The 27,598-nt window shown below is 39.2% G+C and overlaps 2 protein-coding genes across 2 annotated transcripts; one reads left to right on the forward strand and one right to left on the reverse strand.

Moving 5' to 3' along the window:
• The first annotated feature begins 442 nt into the window (after window positions 1–442).
• LOC149029650 (protein DETOXIFICATION 56-like) lies at window positions 443–2,804 on the forward strand. Its single transcript, XM_089141993.1, has one exon. It carries the CDS (start codon window positions 1,054–1,056, stop codon window positions 2,548–2,550), a length of 1,497 nt encoding a protein of 498 aa, XP_088998119.1. The 5' UTR covers window positions 443–1,053; the 3' UTR covers window positions 2,551–2,804.
• A 79-nt stretch (window positions 2,805–2,883) lies between these two features.
• On the reverse strand, window positions 2,884–27,118 carry LOC149029651 (brefeldin A-inhibited guanine nucleotide-exchange protein 2-like). Its single transcript, XM_089141991.1, has 11 exons — window positions 25,699–27,118; window positions 20,758–21,075; window positions 20,274–20,619; window positions 19,769–20,191; window positions 19,317–19,612; window positions 18,767–19,040; window positions 15,555–16,060; window positions 14,745–15,066; window positions 6,199–6,580; window positions 5,378–6,060; window positions 2,884–4,084 (listed from the first exon to the last, which is right to left on the reverse strand). The coding sequence occupies exons 1-11, from the start codon at window positions 26,871–26,873 to the stop codon at window positions 3,467–3,469; spliced, it is 5,343 nt and encodes a 1,780-aa protein (XP_088998117.1). The 5' UTR covers window positions 26,874–27,118; the 3' UTR covers window positions 2,884–3,466.
• Between the last annotated feature and the right edge of the window lie 480 nt (window positions 27,119–27,598).

The following is a 27,598-nucleotide window of genomic DNA, read 5'->3' on the forward strand; positions in this document are numbered from 1 at the left end:
TTTTCTTCCCAGGGGAACAAAATGTCGAGTTATGCATGCTTGGGTCTACACATACATGTAAGAGCCAATCACTTCCTAGTGTTGTTTTAATAAGCACCCTTCATGTTTATGTAAATAGTAATACATTACTAACCCACCACACAATTAGAAGGGGTTTCATTTTTGAACACAGTTAAAGATAGACTTCGTGAATGTATAGTGGTGGTAGACAATCAAGATCATAAGGTATCCTCAACCCTCGAGAGTAAAGGAACTTGACTTGTCATTACGTATTCAATGCCACTATTATGGTGCCAAGTGAGGATCACTATCAGGGTATGCATCTGTGCTCTTCACAATTTTTTACTACATATTGGGAGAAGGCTCACCTCTAAATTCTGACAAAAAAAAAAATAGGGTACCTCAATAGGCCCCTCTCCTAATATTTACTAAAAAAGTATGAAGAGAGCACAAATTGATCGGGACTCCGATGTGCCCGGGCCACCACTAAGAAGGGTATATAGTACTTTCATCTGCTTTGCTTTTTCTCCTTTTTGTATTTTAGATACAACCGAGGGAACTAATGCATCAACCTCTATTAAAGTGAAAAGTCAATGGAAGGAAACCTAAAAAGATAAGAACATGGGAGCTAGGGATCAGTAGTGAACTCTGATTCTGGGAAAACTTAGAAGTTCATGCTCATAACTCATAAGCAAGTGTTAAGGATCCGATAGCTTATGCAAACCAAACCCAAGCAAGTGTTGAGGGTCATTTAAGCCTTGAGTGCTGTTCATGTACGCCAAACCCATTATGTGTCCCCACCCATAAAAAGCCTAATTTTCCTTTTCCTTTAACGCTCGTTGGTATCTGCATTCTCATCACGCACTTACACCCACCAACTTTATTGTGATTCAGAGAAAAGCAGTTACCAAAGCCATCTCCCTCTCGCCTGCTAACCAATAGCTTACACGAAACTCATGCACACATTCCCTCAGAATATCTGATCTCTTTTCACAAAGAAAAATTATATTAAGAACACACCCATCAACCAAAATCTCAACTTTCCCATTAAACATGCCTGTAACTTCAAAACTACCGGATGACCCAACTCCTCAACCACCTTCTTCTACTCCAAAATGGCCTACCAACATCAAGCAATTGGTTTCACTGGAGCTAAGAACACAGGGAAGGATTGCCATCCCTTTGATGGCTATGAATTTAACCTGGTTTGCGAAATTTGCGATCACTACTGCATTTCTCGGTCGGCTTGGGGAGCTCCAACTAGCAGGAGGAGCACTTGGCTTCACCTTTGCCAATGTCACTGGTTTCTCTGTTTTGAATGGGCTCTGTAGTGCTATGGAGCCTATCTGTGGTCAGGCTTATGGAGCCAAAAACTATAAGCTTCTACATAAGACACTAGTCATGGCAACCTTTCTCCTACTACTGACAACAATACCAATTGCTTTTTTATGGCTTAACGTTGACGGGTTACTCATTCACTTGGGCCAACAACCTGATATTTCAATTGTTGCCCAGAAATACCTGATGTATCTTCTCCCTGACTTGCTGATCATTTCATTCCTTTGTCCTCTCAAGGCCTATTTAAGCTGCCAAAGCATTACACTCCCTATAATGTTAAGCTCAGCTATTGCACTAGCCCTTCATCTTCCTACAAACATCTTACTGTCAAGAACAATGGGTCTCCGTGGAGTTTCTATTGCGGTTTGGCTGAGTGATCTTGTTTTTGTAATTCTGCTTGGATTGTATGTGTTGGTGATAGAAAGGAGAAAAGGGGAAAGGTGGGAGGAAGGGGGTTGGTGGGATCAAAATTTGGGGGAGTGGAAGCAGTTGCTAAGGCTCTGTGGTCCTTGTTGCCTCACTACCTGCCTCGAGTGGTGGTGCTATGAGATTTTAGTCTTGCTGACAGGACGCTTACCGGATGCAAAACAAGCGGTGGCAGTGCTCGCTGTGGTTCTCAACTTCGACTATCTCCTCTTCTCTATCATGCTTTCATTAGCAACCTGTGCATCCACTCGTGTATCAAATGAGTTAGGTGCTAACAGAGTATACCCTGCTTACTCATCTGCATATGTTTCTTTAGCATTAAGCATTATATCAGGTTGCATTGGCGCTTCTGTGATGGTCTCAGCCAGAGGAGTCTGGGGTTCTCTGTTTAGCCATAGTGAAGGCATTCTGAAAGGTGTCAAGAAGATGATGTTAATAATGGCTCTCCTGGAAGTTGTAAACTTCCCATTAACAGTGTGTGGAGGGATAGTTCGTGGGACAGCAAGGCCATGGTTAGGTATGTATGCGAACCTTGGTGGGTTTTACCTCTTGGCCTTGCCCTTGGGCATTGTGTTGGCGTTCAAGATACGGCTTGGTCTTAGTGGATTGCTGTTTGGGTTCTTGGCTGGTGTGACTGTGTGCTTGTTTTTGTTGTTAATTTTCATTTTGAGAATTGATTGGGCAAAAGAAGCAAGCAAGGCACAAGTGCGTGCCGGGCAGGAGGTTTCTGATTCAATCCCAGGAGATAATGCAGCCGTGGGAGTAGTGAATTGCTCAGATGTGTGAATATAAGAAAGCAATATATGACCATAAATCTCAGAGAAGGCATAAGCAATCAGATAGGCTTCAATTGGTTGCACAAGCCAGAAAGGAATGCAAAATTGTTCTCCTGTGCATCTGCTGCCAACCATGATTTTCCTGCCTACTTGTAAACTGGAACCATCTTCAAGTTTAGACATCCATGAAGTGTAGATTAGCTGAAATTGTTCATAGGTTCCAACATTTATGATAAACTGATCAAAGATGGCATTCAGTCTTCATTTACATTCAAAACTCAAAACCAAAAGTCACAATTAACGCTCCCATATAAGGGTCAGTTCACTAAAAGCCATATGCAATCCAACGGTGGAACCAGCGGTACAGATTCACATCCATTCCATTTCTGTGTGTAGCACCATATCTCTACAACCATATAAACAAAATAATAAAAAGCTTCGAATTCAGGAACCCTTGAAGGGTGATTGGAAATGGTCGGCTAGACAACATTGCGGATAAAAGGATTGCAGTTAAAGCCACTTGATGATTCATAAAGAACGCAACTGTAAGCACCAGGTTGGAAGTGCCAACCCAAGCTCTAAACTGGATTGGAGACGGTCTCTATCTTTTATGCTCAGTTTAAGAAATGCCTTGCATGCGAACCTGTTTGCCTAAAACAAGAAAAATCCTCCGGGAAAAAGAAAAGAAAAAACATTCTACTTGAACTCTACAGAAAGGAGCTGTGCTCTCTATGATACAAGAAGGTTCAGAAGCCCTAACCATACATGAACATGGCTAAAATACACCACTACACATGCTTCCTTACGGTAATGACATATAACAAGAGAACTAAATGAAAACTGGACTACAGGGACAACAAAAAAAATGTGTTAAAAGGAGAAACATATCATACACCTTCCAAATTCTCGAGCCAAATCTTGCCCACTCAACAAAACTGAAGCAAAATCGGACCCACTGAAGAGCCAAGCATATCACTCAGTGCCACCTGTACGTCTTTCGATCCATGTTCACAACTTATCAGATCTGAAAGTAACGGAAAAAATTGAGCCAAGTTCTTTTCAAACAAGGATTCCTCCAACTCACACATAGCCTGGAGAGTTGCTACAATGAGCGGTCCACGCGCTGTCAACTCCCTGCGTTTTCCAGAACCAAGAGGGATCAACCAGCGCGCCCTTGGCTGACCATCAGGAGACACTTTGGATAAGCTCCCAGAGTGAACCGTATCAATGTAGAACTGAAGGATCTCCCTGCAGAGATCAATAAGGTAGGCTTCCACTTCTATCTCCTCATAGCTAGAGGGCTTGTCCAGTGACAGATTCTGCAACAATGTGAGACAAATTTGGTAGGATTCATTCTCAAGGCGCAACAGTGGAGGATCCTGCATCTGAGTTTTGGAGCCCAGCTCTTGCAATTTTGAGCGCAGATCACTATCACAATTTATTTTGTGAGCATGAAATGCCACTGTATGCAATGCTTCATAAAGCACGAAAGTGTTCTTTGCTGAAAGTTGAACTCTATACATTGTATACACTTCCATAATAGCCTGCATAGATTTAGGGAGACTCTTAAGATTCAAAATATCCTTGAGATACACATACAACACACTCATGCGGATTTCATTCTTTTATTTATTTTTAATTTTTTTGGGGTGTGGGGAGGGGCGGGGGATGATTAGATTCATTCAGTAGTCCACATTTCATTTGAGGAGAGAAAACAACAGTGTGGATCCCACGAGTCACTATATGAAAGGTTATGGGAAGGAACTCCCACTGGAATGATTGGACTTGTTCTTCCAATGAAAAAATACTACTTTAAAACTAAAAGCACATATTTTTAGAGCGTTAAGTGGAGTCATGTGTCTTAATAACTATTAGAATAGCAGAACTCAGTTCTCTTCTATAACCTGTGATAACTATTCTCTAAAAGAAAATAAGGAAAGTACCACTGACAAATTTTAGTTAATAACTATTTAATGACTTCTTATATAATATATTATAGCAGAGTGAAGCAAAAAAGTAAACAGCAGCAACACAATCAGAATGAATTTGGAAACTGAATGTGGAACCCTGGATATCCATTCCTTAAGAAGGTTCCCCATTCTTAGGCATATAGTTTCTCCATTTGAAGTAGAGATAGGTTTGTCAGACAGAAAAGCCAGCCAGACAGGGGAGCCACTTAATGGCATCTCCTGTAAATTTTATTGTTCATATATCCGTTAACAATCTGGAGATCTATAAGAAAAAAAAAGAATCTTATTGGACACTGATTTGTTTACAAGAAACAAGGACCCAGAAATGATAATGCAAAAGCCTGAAATGAAGATTAAGATTGTAACATTACATACAGTGCAGGAAGGCAAAGCATGAGCAACATGAATATTTTATCCATTAGAAGAATGTATAGAGCACTGTGTCACTGCAAAAGCTAAACTCCAATGTCAAAACAGTTTTTCCTGCTTATTTAGTTATTCCAAGTTATTTCTTATAGAACAAAAAAAAAAATGATATATCTAATCTTTATCTCTGGTTAACATTTCCCTAAACACCAAGCATGTTTTATAATTTCCAGATGACTTCTGTGAGTTCTTAAACCTCTAAAAGAGATAATTAAATTAGCACATCTCGATTTGCGAGAAGGCTAAAAGACTTGGATTTTAACAGTTTATGCTTCTTCTTTTTAACCCTATTATGATTCATGCAGGAATACTCAAAACATTGACCGGTATGGGTAATTCAGTCACTTCCACTGAGTCAACTACTAGCTACATGGCACACAGACCACAGATAATCTAGAGAAGTTTAGAACTGTCAAAAATAAAAGAAACAAAATTGCATACCTGAATCAAAAGAAGCTGAACAGCAGCGCGGCACTTAACATCAGAAATCGCAGCATGAAGATTGAGTTCTCTCAAGGTATGCAAATCATTACCAGGAACAACAGACTCGACAGTCTCACCATTTGTTAGTGCCATAGAATCATCATGCTTTCTAACCAAAGGAATTAATAAAATAATTGTTGAAAAATCCGGAAGTGTAGCATTAGCTGCTTCTTTTAATGACAAAACCACTTCTAGCCATTTCTCTTCAGAAAACAGATCCCCAGCATTACTCAGCAAACGAACAAATGCAGCAATGCCAATGCCAGCTAGGCTTTGGTGAGGACGTTTAATGAAACTTATCAGCAACATCAGAACTTTCTTCAAGAGTGGATTTACAGTGTTATAAAACTTGATGAAGAGATCTACAACTAGCTGGAGGACCAATGTGCAAGTTTCATAGAGCCATGCATCCTGATCTAGCTCACTTGTATCACCACTGGGTCCTAGCAATGGTGAAACTCCTTCAGAAGGACCAATATCATGCCGAACATAGTCAAATATGGGAAAAAGAACCGAATCAAATACACGTTCCCATAATGCCAGTGAGAAAACATGACCATGGTTACGCAAAGTATCAAAGAGCACTTGCAGCGCACTTTGTCTAATATCAGGCCTTGTGTCAAAGCTCAGTTCTGACAATCCTGGGGAAAAAAATGATAACTAGTTACTGTATGCTTTGCTAATCATTATATGTCCTGTCATCTTGTACACAATAACAGACCAAATGAAGCCTTTAAAAATTGCTCACTACAACACTAATGTAAATACATTTCTCTTACCAGCCAACAATGGGAACCAGAAATATAGATGATCATCTTTATCAGCAAGTTCCACACCATCTTGTTTTACATCTTTGCCCTTTTGAGGTGACAATGGACCAATCTTCCCATAACGTTCCTTGTCTTTATTCCTTGACAAGGAACCAAGATCCCCTTCAGCAAGTTTGGCCGCACAGAACCGAAGAAAAGCGATTGCATTCAGACTAATGTCTTTGTTGAACCGAGTGTTAGTAAATGCGATCAAGCAGTTAACACAGTCTGTAAACGTGGTGGTTTCTGTTTCAGTTATGTACGAGAAGTAGTCTCTCACAATCTTCTCAATTATCTCAAAAGCCAAAAGTACAATGTTCTTGTGGTCATCATAAGCTGCAGTTGTGAAGACCTGGAAAATAAATAACAAGGAAATAAACAAGTCAGGATGCAAGTAATGTATATAGATTTCTATCAGTGCAACGATAAAAACAACAAACCAACATCTGCAAATATGAACAACTGAGAAGGAAAGAATGTAATCAGGGAGTAAAAAAACTCAAACGCTACTATTAGGTAGGCACACATGGCTCACAAGAGTATAAAATTTATGTAGTCCATGGAGAACACTTGGGATAAGACTCCGTTGAGTTGGATACTTGGATTAAGAAGAATCCCCAACCCCCTGATGTAGCGTAGAAGACCCAAGAAGGCCCAGACCTAGCACAACCATGTGCTTAGTTTTTTTATTTTTTATTTTATTTTTTATTTTATTTTCTGTTTTAAATAGTTTTAGTGGTTAAACTGGTGATTTTTTTTTGATGAATGTTAAATTGGTGATTTGTTTGGTCCAATTTAGGTTGTTGTTTAGGACAAATCTGTCCCTCTCAAGCTAGCACAAGTGATATCAAGAGGGACACAGTTCCCCTTCTACTTCATCTGGGACTCCATTTACTTTGTTCTGTTTTCTGGTTTAGTTTCCAAATTAGTTCTAGAGCGCTTTTCCCATTCCTTCTTGTATTTATTTTCTTTTCCAACTCAAAATAGGACTTACTCAGACTCTTAACTATAATTGCCCCATTGGGCGTATGAATAAAACAACTTCACTGAGTAATCAAATCTCAATCTTACAACATAGGTTATATACTTATTTCTTGTTTTAAGTCTTTAAGTTGAGTTCACAACTTTTTAAAGGCCAATTAGAATTTTGAAAGGATCATAAGAATCACCTACAGGTTTCCTAGTCAGAATCAAACTTTGCTTTTAGTATTTCTATAAAAGAGGACAAAAGTCTCTCTAGCCCATGATTTAGCCATTCAAGTTCAACTTCTTTTTCCCGTCTCTTTGTATGAACAGGTTTCCTTAGTTGAAGCAAGGTGCAACTAGTGAGCAATCCAGCCAACCCCTTGCAGAAGAAGCTTGGAAGCCTATGCCTTCCCCCAAGGTTGTCAAGGCAGCAAGGCGATTAAAGCCATTGGGGCTCCGCCTAAGTGATTAGGCGTCAAAGCGGCGCCTAGGCAGCATAAGGCAACCAAAGCGGTTGGGTTAAAATTTTTCAATACAACTACTTTCTATAATAAACTAAACAAACATTAAATAGTCACATTCATCCAAAAAAGAAAGCATTTAAGAATCATAATTATGAAAAATTATCCAAAAAAAGAACACAAACATAAGTTCATCTCATCAAGCATCGTAACAATGACTATGTACTAACAGGGCCAAAACAATAAATTAATAGATCGCATTATTCTAATTTCCAAGTCATTGTCCATTTAATGATTCATTGATTCTCGATGTTGAATATGGCTCATGCTTCACATTCTGTTGCCGACGGGCATGAGGGTCCCGCTCCTCGGTGAGTGGCAAGGGTGTGGGGGCAGCACCCCTGGAGCTTGTAGAGGTCCTATGTCACTTTGGGCCTCAGAGTTCCTTCGCAATTTGGGCCTTGACTCTAAAATGACTAAGCTATTAAATTTATATACAGCTTTGTAGAATAAATTTTGATTTAAAAAAATTTTTGTATAAAATGTTAAAAAAGCGGCTACGTTAGTGTCTAGGCAACAATAAGGCGCACAAGGCGACAAAACATTAGCGTTTAGGCAAAAAAGCGGGGGGAAAAACAGCGCGTCAATTAAGCGGTTCAAAAACCACCTTGCCGCCTAGGCAGAGACGCTTTGACAACACTGCCTCCCCCCCCCCCCCCAAGTCTCTCTTGATTAAGGTATTATCCTATTGCTTACTGATCTGCAATTTCCTATTACGTGTGCCTGCAACTGAAATACCTAAGTCCCTGTTTTACCTGATACCAATGCAACTCCACCCATAGAAGATGGCTCCCTACAAGGTGCTAAAACAAGTGGGACCATATGCTTATCTACTTGAATAGTTGAGCCGCTTGATGTAATGGACTAATGGTCATAAGAAATCTTTTCAAGATGGCTGATCAACATCTGTCAGGTGAAGGTGATACAGAACATAAGCTAAGGCTGCCCCAATTACAACCAACCACCACCTGTTGATGAAATTGAGGTAGTCTTGGATGACATTTACCAGGCAACTCGATGTGGAACCAAATATCACTGGTCAATTCCTATATGAAATCCTGCTGCAGCCACGTAGGTCCTTCACCATACCATAAATGACCCACAAAGAATACTAGAACAAAATGAGAGGTAGCTAACTAACATGTAGGAGAGACATAACTCGTAAGCTATGATACCTGTGGCTTCTCATTCAATTCTTTCTAAGTCATTGGATTCTTTCCCTCATTCAAGAATATCCTACCTTCTTCAAATCCGTTCAGAAGAGTAACTAGGACAGATTCAGTTGAATATTCATGATTTCATGTCAAGATTAAACACTTACAGTTTTGGTTATTCACAAGGATGAAGATTATTCTTTGTACCAAACATTTGCACATCCAATCAGAATCTTATAATAAGAGATCTTTCAAGGGGAGGCTCCAATTGGTAAGGGGACCCACAACCCCTTGAGGTTGCCTGCACTTGGCAGAAGTAGAAAAACTATGCCATTTCGTCGAAATTGACCTCTCCTTTGGATTGGTCTATAGCTTCACTTCTTCCTGAGTATGATATGCGAATCTGAGAAAGCAACTAAAACAAAGTCCTACTCAAGTCTGAAGCAAAGCATGTGGATCTCTTGCAAAGATTAATTGGGATTCACTCTGGTTTTTTAGAAAATCCAGTTCAAGGAATCATATGCAGAGCAATTTGGCATGAAGTGATACTGACTCCTATCATTGACAAATGGAAAGGCTGTCCATCACACAACAGCCCTTAATTCTATACAGACGATTTCAAGCACCTTGATCTAGATCCATATGAGCTTATATGTCAATCACCCATTCACCAGACATGAATGACTTCATCCAGGGGAATTTCAAGCAGGGGAACAATCCTGCAGATATTACTCTCTTCCAGACTCTGTTTTCATTTTCAAATCAGTTGACTGTTGTTTGAAGTCCTATATCAAGTATGATCGGCTCTGTGGTCTTGAATTGCCAAACTGATATTTATTTTATTAGGAAACAAGTCTAGGATTCATGTTGGGCTTTGACCCCATGGGCTTTCCATGTATAGGCGACTTTTATGGGCTTAAAAAATTAGTAATTAGGTCATACAAGATTAATTAGTTTGTTTCTTGAATTGATTTATTTTGTGCTGCTGGGATTATAATTTGACTGTACCAGTTCAATTTCAGCTGCTAGTACTTGTTAGGAAGTGTTTATAGTGGCTGGATTAGGACATCTTTTGGGGTCGATTTAATTTTCCTATAAGGCCTCTCCTAAATAGAAAAGGAATCTCTTTTTGCTTCTTTCAAATAATTCTTTTATTTTTTCCAATTCCATGGGGGGTGGGTTTGCAAATATTGAATAATAACATAGAAGATCTGTAATTGTGCTTGATCAAGGCTGGTAGGATCGGTGTTTGACACCTTGCAATGGGAAGCCTGGATGGTTTGTTTGGTTACTTGATTGCATTCTCTAGTACTATTCTTCAAGTTGTCAAGGTTCTATTCAGATTGTTGCAATTGACAACTAAACACTGCCCAAACCTGTAATCTGGGTCTTCCCTTCAAGAAGATCATATAGAAGGGCAGAAGGCGATCTTTGAGATCTACTAAATCAACCACTTGGAAGGACTTATTTCACCAACCTACATGTTGAGATTTGCAATAGCTACAGATTGAGTTTCTATTCTTCAACTGAGCTCTGGTTCTGGAATATCTGATTCTGACTGTGCTGTAGTTTCTATTTTCGAGAAATTCTGCTTTTTTAACTTATTTTAGTCGAAAGAATATTCTATCCTGATTTCTAGTAATTTGTATTTATATTTTAGTGAACAAAATATTCTATCCTTACTTCTTGTAATTGCAGTCTACAAATAAAGTGCCAGCGATTTTAGGAAGTCCATATAGAATTGCAGGGAGTTCTCTTCTATCTGCTGGTTCAAATTCTCCTTATTCATCCGTGTTTCTAGTTTAATTATTAGAGTCAGATTTCTCACATGGTAGCAAACTCAAAGCTCTTGTAATCAAACAAGAGTTCTTCTGAGAGAGTTTTTTTTTTACTTCCTTCTCTTGGTGTGTAGCAATCTATTGCTGCAACTAGTATGTTTTAGATCAGTTTTCATGTAATCTGATGCTTAATTATCTACTGCTGATTTTCTGCAGAGTAAAAAGAGATCAACAGATTAGGGTAGGGTAACTGAAGTTGGTCTAACTTCACTGTTGTTCCTTGGTATTCTAGGCTGCTGTTCATGATTGTATCACCTCGGTCATTCCGATTTCCACTTCAGTGATCCTTTACTGATTATATCTGGTGAGTTCTTCTTAAAGATCTACTTCGAGTTTTCATGTCAAACCTAACTGGTGATTCCACCATGAGTCCAGCTAAGCATGTACCAATTTAGGTCGTAACATGCCCGAAATTTTGGTTTATGGAATACCGAAACAAGCCTCTAAGATTCAGAAAAGTGCAAGGTTTCAACCAAAACGGTACGAACGACCAGTTTCGGTCCAATCCTTTTATAAAACTCCCTTCTTTCCATCTATGTTTCACATGTTAGTTTTTACACACCATCTTGCTTTTCCTTGGTTTTTCTTGATTTCTACCCCTATTCACCTTATTTGCACAACTCCTTTGCCTTCAAACACCTCTTTTAATTCCTCCTTTGTGGATTTTGGGAGATATTGCAAGGTGAGATTCCAAACTACCCTTTTTTTCTTTGTTTCATTATTTTTTTTTTTTTATTTTTTGCTTTGTTCATGCCTTAAATCATCTTGTATTCCTCTGAAATTAATATATGTTTAGTCCAGGGTGCTGATCTAGGATTTTGTGGTGTTAAACTTTTTTTTTTATTTTAAATTATTCTTACTATTTTTTTATTTTCTGACTTTAAAAATTATTTTCTAAATTATGTATTTTGAAAAAATACGTGTATATTTTGACACCTCATCATACGAGTCTTACCATCTTATGGATGTGGCTAGCTTAGCAAGCTCAATGGGATCCATGAGCTTAGATGAGTCCTCACTCCTCAGACTCCATAGCTAGAGGATCCAGATACCGGAGACTCATTAATCCCCAGTCTCAGGATGATGGTGTGGAGAGCACTAGATCTACTTCTGAGCCTTACCATTATGGACCTTATGGTATCCCTCACGATTATCAAGCACCAAATGGACACACTCAGGCATACTTTCTAGGCCCTAACATTATAAGATACTAGTACAATTGGTGCTACCAGGAGCAGAGATTTGCAGAGTCCATCTTCAACTAGCAAGCACCACCACTACCAGAGCCATCTTCTCTTCCACATCCGTATTGTATGTCCCCTCTAACAAGATATTTGGCATCTATGGATGACCAGACCTATAGAACTACAATGGTCGACTACCTCAATAACCATAGGAGGAACATGTCATGGGACACATAGTCTAATGGTCAGAGGAGAGATTTAAATAGAACCAGTACTACACGGCTCACAGGATAGATCCACCGAGGCACTCATCTTGGCATTAAGTGAGTAGTGGCTCTAAGCAATCACTCGTAAGTGCTAGTTAGTTATTGTATTTTGCAACTTTTGTTGACTTGTTATCTATATAACCATTCTATCAATTAATTTATATATATTGATGATATTATGCCTGCATGCATTACAGTTTGTACTTCTCGGAATGAGTCCGCTAGTATACTTGAATGATAACTTTTCGTTGGTGTTTTGGGCAAACTACTACTTCCATTGTGTTTATTTTGCTTTACATTGGAAGGAGGCAAGAAATCAGATGAAATAGAAGTCATATAAACCCCAAAACATAGTGTTGAAACTTTGCTCAAAAAACACGATTTTTGGCTAGGTTGAAACCAGCCTCAAAACCAAGACTACAATCCTTGCTGCTGAGTCCAAGGGACCTTCAAGAGATAAGGTGAATGTAGAAATCACGTCCATTAAAAAAGTAGTTTCACTTACTAATTATGGTCTGAAGCTGTTAGCGTCTATATATTCTTGCAACACGAAAGCTCAAATTTATTAAATAAGACCCCTCTGCCGAGACCGACAAGTCCTATAGAAGTTGGGCTTAGGAAGATGCAATCATTAATATCTGGAAAAAGTATAAGACCTCAAAGAATTGTGAATGTTATGTTTCACAAAATTGACAAGGGGAACATGCGAAGAATTGCAACCAACATATTCCAAAGACAAGAATATAACACGCATTTTTATGAGAAATCATTTCAGTTCAGCAGGATTATAAAATACTTCAGGATTATTATAATTCTTTTAGAGGTATGATGGAGGAGCTGAATGTTTTTTCAGCCTCTTACTACTGATACTTATTTGCAGCTTCAACGAATTGTATCTTCTGAAAATAACCCTCCTGCAAATGGTTCCGAAGAAGACTGTTTATTTTTTATTTCTACCCATGGTAAGGGCCATAGCCATGATTTATGGGGAGCTAGTTGATCATCTTGTTGTTGTGGTGGACAACCAACAGGCAGATCATCTCGCCTATGTAGTCATTGTGGCAAAATTGGTCACGTAGTGGATGCTTGTTGAACTATGCACAAGAAGCTAGAGTGGGCCAAGCAACTAGCCAATTGTGTTTTATCTAATGGTGGCACGGAAACAGTGACATCTACTGATAATGCTTCTGACCTTCTTCTAGGGATCTAAGACTCTACAAGATGATGTGAGTCAGATACTTTGTCGCTTACAAAATATTCAAATAATTGCCTCTACATCCATTGCTAATTCTACCACAACCTTTTCTCATGCAGGTTAACCTATTTTTACTTCTACATCCACCCATGGATGATCGATTCAAGGCCTTCTTCTCATATGACTGGTAAGTCATTCATGTTTAATTCTGTCTCTAAATCGGCTACTACTAATTCTGTTGTTATTGCAAATGGGCCTTCCAGACTTATCTTAGGTTTTGAGTGTCTCTCCCACATCTTCCATTACATTAACATCAGTTTTCATGTTGCTCACTTTCCTTCTAATTTTTTTCTGTAAGTCAATTGACTAAAGCCTTGAATTCTTATTTAACCTTACCTCATACGAGGAGATGAGTGGCAGAGGGTGTGAGCAGAATGGACTTTACTATCTATGTTATGCAGCCCCAACTGCAGCTCTGTTTAAAAATGGCATCTCTATGCTTCCATGGCACTATCATCTAGGTCATCTTTCCAATCTAGGTGGCAACTTTTATTTATGTCATTTAAGTCCTTATCTAAATTAAACTACGAGGTGTGTGATTTAGGAAGCATCATAATGCCACCATTTTTGTTCATTGCAGAGAGTTCACTTCTCTGCTGGTTTGATCTTTCCTTTTCTTTCTCCTTTCTTCATCTTCGTTTTTGGTTTGATTATTAGAGTCAGATTTCTCACATTACATTCGTCTGATTTTGTGAAGCAATTTCTATTAATCCAATTTGTCAGACATTATTTGAATATAAGCATCCTGTCCCATCTGCCCCCCACTTCCCCCAAGTAAATCATAGTTTCAGACCTTCAACCACAACCAACTTTGATTTCATGCTCAGGAAATGTATCTGATTTCAGGATATATCAATTCTGAAAATAGTAATCTCTTAACTGCAGTTCTAGGACCCTGTTTATTATAATACCCTAACTTCAACCCCCACTAAGATTCTTCCATGTATTCAGATTTAGTCATCCAATTTTAATTGCAATTTTTAGCATCAATTACCTCCTGCATAATCCACACTCAGCCTAAGCTTTTAAACCCATTCAACCACCTGATTTCCTATTATCAAGATCTCAACAAATCTGAACACTCCTTTGATGAAAAGATTTTGTTTCCATTCCTCGTTTGAGCATTCTGATTCAGCAGTACATAAATACTGTTTCAAACCTTTAACTTAGTACGATAGCACATGAAACCACAACCCCCCTCCCCTCCCCCCTCCCCTCCCCACCCCCCCCCCCCCCCCCAAAAAAAAGAAGAAGGAAGAAATAAGAAACAAATATTGGTTCTCATGCTATATAAAAGCAGCAGAAGGAATCAGACCAGGTGGAGATCAATACCATGAACATGCTTTTCCATCCCGACTTGACATTATTCACACGAGATAGAACCATTTGAGAGACGCATCTGATAATCAATTCTCTTATTTCGACAGCACTACTCTTGCGCATAACAATGACAAATGGCTTCATAAACTCATTCTGGAAGTTATAATTAGCCAGTTCTTCTCGATCTAAGAATTTCATTGCTAACTGACGCAAGGAGTCCATTGCAAAAATTGCAATTGACAGGTTTTCGGAGCAGCCAATTGTTACAAAGAAATCTGAAAGCACATGCCAGATGCCTGACCACACGAGCCTGATACGATTCATGTTATAATGCCTGCAGAAAGAAACACAACAGGAAAAGCAAACAGTTATTTGGTGACTGTTAGAGATAATGAGATAATATGTGAGAGTGACATAATATGATGTAACACGATAGAGGGAGTCCCCCTAAAGTGGTTTCCTTATTGGTTTGGGTTTGTGATGTTAGTGGTTTTCTTACTGGTTTGGGGCTCAAGTTATTAGTGTCCGAGTCTAAGTGAATTTCCTATTTAGGTTTAGGTTTAATTAGGAAAGTGTTAAGAGTTATATTCAAGTTATATTAGTAAGTCTATTATAAATATGTGTTTGCTGGTACGGTAGAACACACAGGTTCTATCATCCAGCCTTTTCTCCAATTATTCTCTCTTCTTCTACCTGAAGCTCTCTTTCATCTTCTCTCTACTTAGTATTTGTTACAAATCTTGGGGTTGTTTACAGTGACAAATACAAAATCCAAGAAAAACTCCATAAAAGAAAACAGCTGTAGATCGGGATGATTCTTACGCAATCTCAACAATCTTTGTAAGGCTGAAAACCCTTGGATCAGATGTAGATCGTAATTCTTCCATAGAAACCTTGCAAAGGGCTTTAACAAAATCAACTATTGCCTCACTATTCAATCTCTGACTTCTAGTAAATATGCGATTCATTTCAGAACTTCCAACTTGCTCCAACATGTTTAGGTTGGACATTATATTGCTCATCTGTTCAGATGTAACTACTCCAGAGGCATGGCCACCAACACCAGCACTATCATATGAACCCCTTCTGCCAGCTGCAGCTCCAAATTGATTCCGCCCAGGTCCTTTTTTATTCAACACAGGAAGGATAGTTGATTTGGCTTGTCTTGATTTTTCTCCCTCATTCTGAATAGTTGCAAAAAATGTAGCATCTGGAGGAACACCCTCCCCCAAGAGATGTAGATGTTCAAACCGTGAAACACATGTCAAAATATGCTCCCAAGCGTCTTGTAAGTAATTCCCATCTTCATCTGCAATGATAAGAATTGCCTGTAGAATACACACACACCAAAAAAGAATATAAAAAAATAAATAAAAAAATCCAAATCACCATATCAAATAAAGAAAACAACCATCTTCTGGAAGTTCAGTCAAACAAATCGAAGGATTCATGAAGTGGTAAATCAAATAAACAGTAGCACACGATGTCATTATGAAAATATAATGCTTTCTGTTGCATATCTCCTGATCATGTCCACCAAAGTAGTAAGGCTTAAATGAGTTATTCCAAGCTGGGTGGGGGAGGATTTTTTTTCCCCCTCTCTGTGTAGCGTTGCTCTAATCAAGTCACTCCGGTGGACAATCCCTGTAACTGTAATGTCAGACTTTGTAATTCAGTAAGTATGTCTGTCTGGCTTTTCTGTATGCTTTCTAGAGCCCCGGCTATTGCTGGTCCATCCATAACTCCGGCTACTACTGATTCATCTTTATCTCTGATACCAAATGATATAACCTACGGTCTAGGCCAGTCTTCAAGATCCTCTTGTAATGAACCCAGCAGCAATCTAGGCCTTAGCCCCTTGCTGTCTTAGGCTAAAACTCAGAAAACAATAGCTAAAACACTCTCAAAACTCTCAAGGGACCCCACGGCTAGGTCAGTATGGGTTTCCAATGCTTGGATCAAAGTGTGGGGGAGATCCAGGGTTAGGTTTAGACTAGAGTAAGGCTGAAAATTCAAGAAAAGTGTCCTGCTTTTAACAATCTGTTGCAGAACTTTTCCAAGTAGAAGTTGGTCTCCTATAGGCATCGTTTGTTTGTTGAATCCTTGTGGGGTAGAAAAAAAGGGATGGGAAAAAATCGACTTTTCCATGAAATCCCAAAAGTATAGCTTGTTTGGTTCTATAGGGTGAAAAAGTAGGCAAAAGTTGGCAGACAAGCTTCCTTGAATTAAAGAAGCTTGTCTGCTAATGTTGCATGCTACTTTTCCCACACCATCCCTCATTAAAGTCCCACACATTTAGTGGGAATTTGTGGAAAAACCAAGGAAACAACTCATATTTGAAAGTTTTCCATAAAATTCTTTCATTTCTTTTTCTATTCCCTCAACCCACTACATATGGGTCTTCATGTTTATTTTTTCCACCCCTTTTTTCCCACCCCACTTCTGCAAACAAATGGTGCCATAGGGTTTCACCCTTAGTTGGGGCTACGGTTGGGATCGAAAGTAGGTTAGAGGGTATGGATACTAATCCTAAAAGGGTTTAAGCTTTGGTTAGGGGTTAGGGAGTTATTAGGGTTTTAGGGTTTTAGGGTTTCAAGGAAGAAGATGAATTGCAAAAAATTCTGCAAAATTCAAATAAAGGACTGTAGTTAGGTTTAGAAGTACGGAAAGGGGAAGCAGAAGGTATGGTCCTAGAGGGGGTCTAGAGGGGCAAGGGATGGGGTTTATTAGGGTTTTATGTAGGGGAGGGGAGGCTGGTGCCACAGAACAAAAGAGGGAAGGGGGAGACTTGCAATGGGGTAGGGAGGGGAATTTGGCTAGGGGTAGGGGTTGGGAAGTAAACTTGAAGGGGGAAGGGGCTGGTGGGTTAGTTGCTGATTTGATGATGCTTCGAAGGTTGCTGCAGGTCTTTGAAATTGAAGAAGATGAAAAACAATTGCAGAATTTAAAAGAACACTCTTTCCCTCAAAAACTCAGGTCGTGGGCTTTTGTTCTCCATGACTCCCAAGTCTGAAATTTTTATTCAATATCCAAGCTGCCTTGCTTACAAAGAGCCAAGGGCTTTAAATAGCCTTACACTTGAGGAAGTGACACTAGGACTCTTTAACTAATTAAGAAACAAATTTAGACTCCAACTAGGGAATCCTTTTGGAATTGTGATTCCCTTTACAATTCACCAACTCAATAATAAATTTAAAGAGGATTCTTCTAAAGACCTCCTGAGTCAAAATAACTTGCAAAATAAAGACAATTATCCAAAAGGAATCCTACTTGAAAATTGGATTCCAACTGGGACTCCCAACTCTGATTAGGAATCTAACCACTAATCCTACTGAAAAACAAAAAGTAGATATGGACTCCTAAAAACATTAGGGAATTTAGCGGACTGTTTTAGTATTCAAAGGGGGTGGGAATGAAAGTTAAATCATTCCCTTTCTCTTCTCTCTTTGTGTTTTCTCCTTATTATTTACTTATGGTGAAATTATGGGAACAATGGTAGAAGACCCCTATCCATCATTCTTTCTCTCTTTTTTCTTGGATGAGTCTATATTCATTTATTTTGTTCATGACTTAACCTTAGTGTTTTCACTATCACTTTTAAGAATCTATATTCATTTATTTTGTTCATGACTTAACCGTATTGTTTTCACTATTGCTTTTTAATTTCCAAAAAAGCTGATTGTACCCTTCAAATAAATATCTTATCTTCAACCCCTGTTTTTCAAACATATAAAGCCCATATTTAACCCCCCCCCCCCCCCCCCCAAAACGAAAGGTAAACAGTTGAGTGAAAAACAGAACTGAAGCAAGCAGACTATACCATGCAACACCTGTAAACTTACTATCATTATACTCATTGCCAAACCCTGCCAAGACAGTAAGGTGGATCAAACTCTGATCTCCCTGAAAATCAGAGCCTCTACATCAACGAAAAGTCAAACACAAAAGAATTCTATACCAGCAACACACATTATCTAGAAACCAGTTTCCCGTTAATTTCGTAGAAAGGTCCAAGGCAATACTGGTGCACCAACCTTGATTGCATCAATGTTTTTCTGCTTCATATCAGCAGCTGAGTGGAGGGATGTAAACTTTGCCAGAGAAGTAAGGAAAGCATCCCTGTGGGTCTTCATTGACATTACTGCAGTAACATGGATCGCATAACGGAAGCCTTCAAGACACAGAGAAATTACTATTTCATCATCACTTTGGTCCAGTGGAACACTGAAGGCAGCCAACATTGGAGCCCAGCAGGCTTCAATCATGAATCTCAAGATTACCACATCCATTGCAGCATAATAAACTGACCTGCAAATTGATAATGACTACCCAGATCAGAAAGACAGTCTAAACAAGTTTCACGCTTTCTTCATAAGAAGAACCTGTACATTCAACTTGGCTTCACACAGGCAGAGTATACATCAAAACTAAAGCAGTAAAGGGTTGCAAAAACAATGACAAGGCTATTAGGAGAAAAGAAGGAAAAAACACATATCATCAGAAGAATATAAGCTACTATGCTCTCTCAGGGACCTCCTATAAACCATTTGGGAACCAAGCACCAGAGAAGGTTCTCAAGCTTACTCTGATTTACGAGCTTTTTCCTTAAATTCCTCCTGCATGTGCCTCATGAGATCATCACTGGTCTCCAAATGCTTTTCTTCTCCTCGCTTACGGATAACAATATTCAAAATACCATCCAAACCTAAAAGTTTGTTTGAATTCATAGCCTGCTTCTGTTGAGGAGCCATGTTATCTTCTTCTTTCATTTTAATCTCATTTCTTGAAATACGTTCGAACAAGGACCTCAAGTACTCTTCAGGTAGATCTTTCCCATCATCAATGCCACGATTGTTCCTAATGAAATCATTAGCTGACATCTGCACCACATTCATATACCAAATTTTCCATGTTAAGCTTCAAACTGGTGACAAAAAATTTCCTAAACAATAGAGAGAACGAGAGAAAAAGAGAGAGAGAGAGAGAGATTATGTTGCAAGCATCCCACTAATTCCCCTGAAATTTAAGGAACCGACCTTGTTCTTGACCATAGGGTTATGAGCATCAGTGTTGAGCAGTATAACAGAGTATGCAAGGACATAGGCAGTATCTGCACTAGTGAACGCTTTTGGATTACATTTGCAATAACGCTCAGCAAATTTTTCCATGATTCGGTCAATTTTCTGCGCTTCACCTGGCAACCTAAAGCCTTGCAGAAAGGACCTGATTGCCTCATCAAATTCCATCCTTTGAAAGTCAAACGAATCCACATATGAATGCATTACTTTTAGTGGCAAGTCCTCCCTCTCTCCAAGATAATCACCTATCATAGACTTGTTCATGCCAGATGCATTTTTAAGGAAAGCTGCAATCTCCTCGGCAGAGTCGCCTACCTTCTTTGCATTGATAAGGAACTCAATTCCCTTTCTAGGTTTTCGATTAAAAAGGGAAATACCTTCCTGCCATGAGATGTCATGTTAGATCCAGAGTACAGAAATGATACAAAAGGCAACCTGACCATCAGTACATCATAATATCTACCTGAAGTTCAAGTTTGTAAGCCCGGCGCTGTTCAATGGAGGACACATCTGAAACTTCACTGGAGATCTCAGAATGAGAATCCGATGCTTCAGCAGGCTCATCCCCGTTCCCATTTTCCATAGGAGGGCCTCCCATTTCAGGACTCTTTTCAGTTGCTCCTAATTTCCCAGGAGAATGAGGATCTGGAATACGTAACTGTTTGTTCATCCAATCTCCCATTGATCTCAGAACTGCCACCAAGCACTTCATAGCTTCAAGTTTCATGGTGGCATCCTGTGCTGGCAGTAAGGTAGTGACAGTACCAGGAGTGACACCTTGAGCAGTTTTTAGAAGTCCATTGACCATCCTGTCAGGACCAGAGATAAGGAAAAGAATAAGATACAAATAATCAGGACCTTAGGGAACTATAGAGATCTGCCAAAAGAGAAAGCATTTAACTATAAAATCTTGTTTCCTATAAACAACAAAGGACTGGAGGACTTACCTCTCAAATATGTTCGACGAGTTGACATCACAGTCATAATTAATGAAAATATCTACCAATATCTGTGAATCAACACATAATTTCTCCAGAAACCGAAGCACTATCATCTTCTGCTGGAAATTAGGCTGGGCAACATTTTCCAAAACTCTAAGAACAATCATTGGAAAGAAAACTCCAATCTCTGCCTTCAGTCCAGCTCTAAATCTTGATACCAGGCTCATAAAAATTGAGCATGATAGCTGGAAGACAATTATTAGTGTGGATCCACTGTTTTTCAACAATGACAGACACAAATATTGCTTAATAGCACCCAAGAACCTGCATAATATCAAGTAAAGTAGAAAATTATGACCAACAGTCACAACATAGAAAACCAACAAACATGAATACAAACTTGTTGTGGAAAGCAAAACCAGCACAGATTAACCTGGGAAAAGGGTGGGGGGGAAGAAAGGATTTCGATAGTGCATTTTGGACTTGTAAACAATCCCAAGATCTATAGACGAGTACTAAGTGGAGAGAAGAAGAAAGAGAAATGAGGGAGAAGAAGAGAGAACAATTTATAAGAATAGGCTGGGCAATAGAATTGTATGTTCTACCGTACCAGGCTCACCTATATTTATAATAAATTGAAAATAGGATTACAAAAGGAAACTCAAACTCAAATATAACTCTTAACACTTTCCTAATCAAACCTAAACCTTAGTAGGAAACTCACACTAGGATGCTAATAACCATAGTCCCAATAAGGAAACCACTAACACCACAAACCCAAACCAATAAGGAAACCACCCTAGGGACCCCCCCCCTTATTGTGTTATGTCATATTTACTCTCATTATCTCTAACAGGTCTGAAACCATTGAGCTACATAAATTCTATAAAAGTACTATGAGCCTTATACTTGGTAAGCAACAAAGAGAAGCATGGATGGATGGACCATGTCCTAGTACGAAAGAGGAAATCAAGAACCAAAATATGCTTCTCTAGAACTAACAGATGCACCAATACATGCTCCAGAGTCGCGCAAGATCAAGCTGAATTAAACAATCAAGACAAAACACACTAATAACTAACATAGAGCTAATCTAAGAGTAACCTAACCACAAGTAGCTCACAATAGAATAGAAATTAGAAAGACAAGGACAGATTAGAAGTTTGAGGTGTACGGCCAAACCACCGTAGAAATCCAATTAGGCAGTGTCAGTGTGTCTGTAGAAGAACTACTGCTGCAAAAGTGCAAATTTGATTCAATTCCAACAGATATATTGCGAGATTTAACACCAAATACCAAAAATATAACTTAGGTGTCGTAGGGCCAATTTCTCAATCAGCAAGGGTTCAAAATGGGAATCCTAAACCTGGACTGCAACTACGATTTTCTGATGGTAAGGATACCAGCTATGGTTTTTTTCAACCAGAGTTGTCACAGTGCCAAGGCAATCTAAGGCGTCTTGGGGCAGTAAAAGCACTTAGGCGGTAACACGCCTGTCATACCGGTGCCGAGGCAAGTATGGCGAATTAAGTGTACAACCCCCTTCCCTCTTTGCTATCATAAATACACCATTCCTAGGGGGTTGACCCTTTTAACATCATATCTAGGGGGTTGACCTTTTACCTCTCTGGAATCTTAATTTTTAACTATTTTTATTGGATTCAAGTAGGGGATATTTTCTTACTTATCAATAATACCTGAAGTAAATGAAACATTAGACACAAAAACAGTTTCCTAAATTATATTTGGCATAAATAAATGCCAGATTTCGATCCGATACCAATTAAAATAGTCCAGGTGCCCTAGAATAAGGCGGCAACTGCCTACACTCCTATTAATCAGCCTGGACAACTAAGCAGCACCTTGGCAACACCTTAATAACTATGTTACAAACTCTCCCCCAAAACCGTAAGTTGAAACTGACCAACCCTCACCATGACTTTAAACGAGAATCAGGGTACATATATATGGTGTTCCAACTCATACAACTTACATATATATAGTGTTCCAACTCAAACAACTTAGACTCTGATTTTTCAGTCAATAAAAATTCTACTCAAACCCCCCCCCCCAAAAAAAAAAAAAAAAAAGAGTTTCTAGGCCACTTAAAACATAATTAAATCAATTTATACATATATTAGCTACTCTAGTAAATTGTCAAGTTTGCCAATGTTTAAGTATGAATACATACAACTGTTACCACTTATGGAGTTGATGACATTATATAGCTTCTTGGGAAGTACATACAGTTCGGATTTTTCTTTGTACTTTTTAACCTTAAGGCTCCTTTTGTTTAGTAGAGGGCATGGGCTGGAAAGGTGGGGGATTGGGCCCAACGTGTTGGAGGGGGTGAAGAGTGGTATTTTAAAGTGAAGAAAAGTTACTATGCCAATCCTTAGGAATGCTTGGTTGCCTTTTTCCATTGGGATGTCAAATATCCCCACATCATATAAAATTTCCCACAAATACTCGTACATCTATTCAACATTACAAATGATGTCATCCAGATGAGTGAAAAAAGAGTGCACGCATGTTAAGGTCGAGAAACTGGCAAGTAGACCATCCCTCTCTGCTAAAGAGAAAACAATCAAAAGTGGGGAGGAAGAGCGTGGATTGAAGGTATGGATGGACAACAACATAAACCAACATGAGATTCTTTTTCATGTTGATTGGGGTAGCCTCATAAATTGATCTTAGGTTCAAGATTCATTGGATGTTTTACTCCTCTAAAGGAAGATCTTCTCCTCTAAATACTTCTTCATAGCAACTCTTGCTACTCCAAATCCATCTTGGCGAAGGTGAACTACAACACAAAACTTAAAAATGAAGTACAAAGTTTTCATTTCAAAACTTCAAGAAACACTAGAAATTCCGAGCACCAATTTAAAGAGAAATTATGAATCAAATAGAAGACAAGATTTTATACAATTCTTTTTCCCAGATTTCTTTAAAGAGAATCCATAGATTTCCTACAAACCCAAAAATTGTTATTCTATGATTACACTTTAAGAAATACCATATCTTGACCCAATTCCAATGGGCTAAATTCTGTTTCAATAGCTTAGACATAATTTGTAAGTTTTGACCCCAAAACCTATATTCAATAATCCCATTGAAACAAACACTTATTTCTGCCTAATATCATTTAAGATATCACTCATAAGCAAAGAATGCCCTCCCATTTGAATCCAATAAAAATAGTTAAGAAACCAAATTGTGAAAGGATAAAAAGTCAAACCCCGAAGGAAAGCCAGAATTCGATAGTAGGTGCAATATTCACATTCCTAATGCTAATATTTTATCAAATCTAAAAATTTCATAAATCTTAATATGGTAAGACATTGTTGTAAACCACAAGAGTGGTAAAATATTAATGTTTTGATGTCTAAAACAACAATTTTCATTCAGATTGGTTTTGACAACATCTGCACCCACCAAATTAAGTTTGACAAAAAACATAACTCCCCAAATATAAATCAGATTTAAGCACTCATGGACTTGTTGGATAGCTTTTAATACAACTTGCAAACAAAGCAAAATTGCTTAAATTTCATTTATATTTACTTAGGTTCAAGCTAAACTAATCTGATACCATGTCTAAAAACTACATAGAGTGTCAAACTTGGGTCAACCCCACAAGTATGATTTTGAGCATTCTCTGTGTGAAAGTAATGCATGGATTGATCTCTTCAAGATGTCAAAAACACATAGCACAGTAAGAATCAATCAAAAAAAAAAAAAAAACCAAGCTAGTAAATATCCCAAGTTTCCACCAAGATATGGTCAAAGCTGGGAGCATACCCATTTGTGGCTGATTGAAACCAATGTTGGATTTCCAAATTTAGAACTTGTTTTGGACCATGTGGAGATCAGAGAAACAACACAGTTGAGAGAGAGAGAGAGATAGAAAACAGGGATGACCAGTACCAATAGGTAACTAACATTGTGACCCCACTTTCAAAGAGTGGAGGAGACATCCACCAATTCTAAGAGCTATATTGGAAAAAAAAATGAAATAAAATAGAAGACAAGATTTTCGGCATTTCCTTTTTCTTTTCCCTTTTCTTTTCCCTTCTCTTCTAGAGTGTTTATAGATCGAGCTACAGACTAGAAACACATGTTGTTATTCTAGTCCCGGATTTGGGGTAAGATTGGCAGAAAACCACAGTTTAGAGCAAGAGAGAAAACAGACAAGGGAAAAAATGACCGAGTAATCCACTCATCTTCCTAAATGAATCAACCAATTTCAATGAGATTCTGAGAGAAATAGAGATGAGGCGGGCAGCACACCAGTAGGAAAGTCAGACCTTATGACTACTTTCCCGCCCCAGACATCCGAACATTGTTTTATCCAACATTCATGGGACAGCTGCTAAGTATTCCCACACAATTCATTCTCATAGCCCCACACCCCAGACAAACCAATGGCGACCTCAGAAAAATTCATTAATATAACTAACAAAAACATATTAAAAAAGTTCCAACAAAAGATTATAGGTTATTGGAGAATGTACCATTGTAGATCACTCAACTCAACTCAACTCTCCCTACCAATTTTGCTCAGCTAAACCAACTCTCTACCCACTTCCACCATATGGCCCTAAGGCCCATAACTACTGTCGTCCCACAAGTATTAATCTTTCCTTAACCACTCCCCCCCCCCCCAACCCACATCTACAACCTTCCCTTCCTCACTGATTCATTCATGGTTTTTATAGCTCATGGCTTGCGTGAACATTAAAGGTTAAAGAAGCAATAAAACAAGTTCAAAATTGCAATTAAAGGTTAAAGAAGCAATAAAACAAGTTCAAAATTGCAAGGTGTTCTCTTCAATTGGATTAGGCAAAAGTAAACCCCACATGGGGGGAGGGAGTGTTTGTGTAAGGGGCGGGTGATGTGAAAAACCGAACTGGACATATTTATAGAGAAGTAAATTGAGTGGCAAACCTGTCGCTAGTCCTGAAAATGGCTCCAGCATTCTCCAGCAGAATCTTCAGCAGTTCCAAAGCCACAATCTTCCCACGCATCAATTCTGGGTCATTCAAGGCCTCCTTAGGTGGCGTTTTCATTGAAAGCTTGCAAAGAGCTCTGAAAACCAAGAACGCATCCCTCCTTAGCTTATTCCCAATCTGAACTTCCAAGTCATCATCTCTCTCTGGCTCTCCATCTGCCAATTCCCCCTTCCTCCCTTCCAGCGCAGTCTTGTACATACTGATCTCCCAATATTTGGCATCCAGCATGTCTTTATCCGTTGAATCAAGCAAATCAGCTGGATTCGTCGTTTCAACCGTTGCTGTAGTCTCGAATGCGTCATCATGCCCACCAAGAACAGCCTTCCCCGTTGGCGTCGGATTCAAGACCACGTCAATGTCTTGCATGATCTTCGTAATGAATCCCTGCACAAACTGTGTCATGCTTCCATCTGTGTCAGACTTCTCCACAGGCTCCATCAGCTCCGCAACCACAATTGGCTGAACAGGAACAGTCGACGAATCAGCCTCCATTCTCCGAAATACAATCACCAGCATCTGTATTAAAGAAGCCTTGGCAGTCGTCTGGTTAACGACATTCTTACTCCCCAGGTAGATATCATAGCAAGTCCTAACGATCTGCAACAAGCAATCGCCGTGAATCCGCAATGAGATCGAAGTAACAGCTGAAAGCAGTGTTTTCAGTACCAGGAGCTCAACCGCATCATCCCCCAAATCGTAGCACCTACAAATGGCTTCCATTAACCGAGCAAGAAGCTTAGCTTCAGCGCCTCCGGAAGGGTCCGCTTCACCACGAACAAAGCCATGAGCGATTAGTTTCTGGATGCAATCAACAGTCGGATCAACAATCTTAAGAAACCCAGACCCAGCAGCCGTAATCAAAGGATTGAGAATCATTTCAGACTCCACCAGAGAGAATTCAACGGAACCACCATCTTGTAACGGACCAGGCACTGAATTCTCTTCGTCGACAGAAGTTGAAGACTCGTCAGGCGAAGTTAATCTATCGATGACGGATCTGCATTCTTGAACGAGCTTGGAGTGTTTTCTCCAAGAACCGTTCTTGATGATCTTCTCGAGAGCCGGTACTATTACCTGACTCAAACGGGAATCGGCTTCCGAAGAAGCCATTCCCGGCCTAGTCTAACAGGGTTTCAGATCCAACGAATAATAATTAGGGTTTTTCAGCTTCAGAAGAGGGAATTAGCTTCCTGGTTCGTCAATGGCGAGAGTTTAATGAGCAATTCAGAAGAGAAACATTGACTGCTCAATTTCTCTTCCCTGACCTCTCCGAAGAAAATGAAATGGACAGACACCCTGTGTTTTCGATCTCTCAAGTTTCTGAAAAATCTTGAAATCCCGGCGATTTGATAATAATAATATCATGAAAAGGATAAATTAAATTCTATTCAACGAAAAAGACTGAACTGTCCTTTTACTTTCTAGTTATTAAATTGTACTTCCTCTTCTGACTTCAGTCCCAGGCCCCCAGGTTGTGAAGAGAAGAACTGAATACCAGTAGGGGTATTTACGGATATTGAATAAATTGTACTGTTTTTCCGTTTATTCAAGATTGAAGAGCGAAGTCGTTGACTATCATGTGCAGGGCACACCTGAGCAGTTGAAAAGACCATCGTCTGTCTTCTGGGCCCGTTTGAGCTTCGTGCGTGAAATTGAAATGCTATTGTCCTGGACTTCCGATCTGGTTCATCTTGGGCCACCCAACCCATCCAGGCCATATGGCCTTTAAAAAGGGTGAAGGATGTGTGAGGCCTATTTTCATTTTTGGACCAGCCCATAAGAATTGGACGTGTGGGAACGTGGGCTTATGGGCTCTTTTGGGCCTTTGTAGTTTT

This window comes from Hakea prostrata, chromosome 1 (genome assembly GCF_041222555.1).
Source record: "Hakea prostrata isolate BN-2017 chromosome 1, UWA_Hpros_2, whole genome shotgun sequence".
Classification (NCBI taxonomy): Eukaryota; Viridiplantae; Streptophyta; class Magnoliopsida; order Proteales; family Proteaceae; genus Hakea; species Hakea prostrata.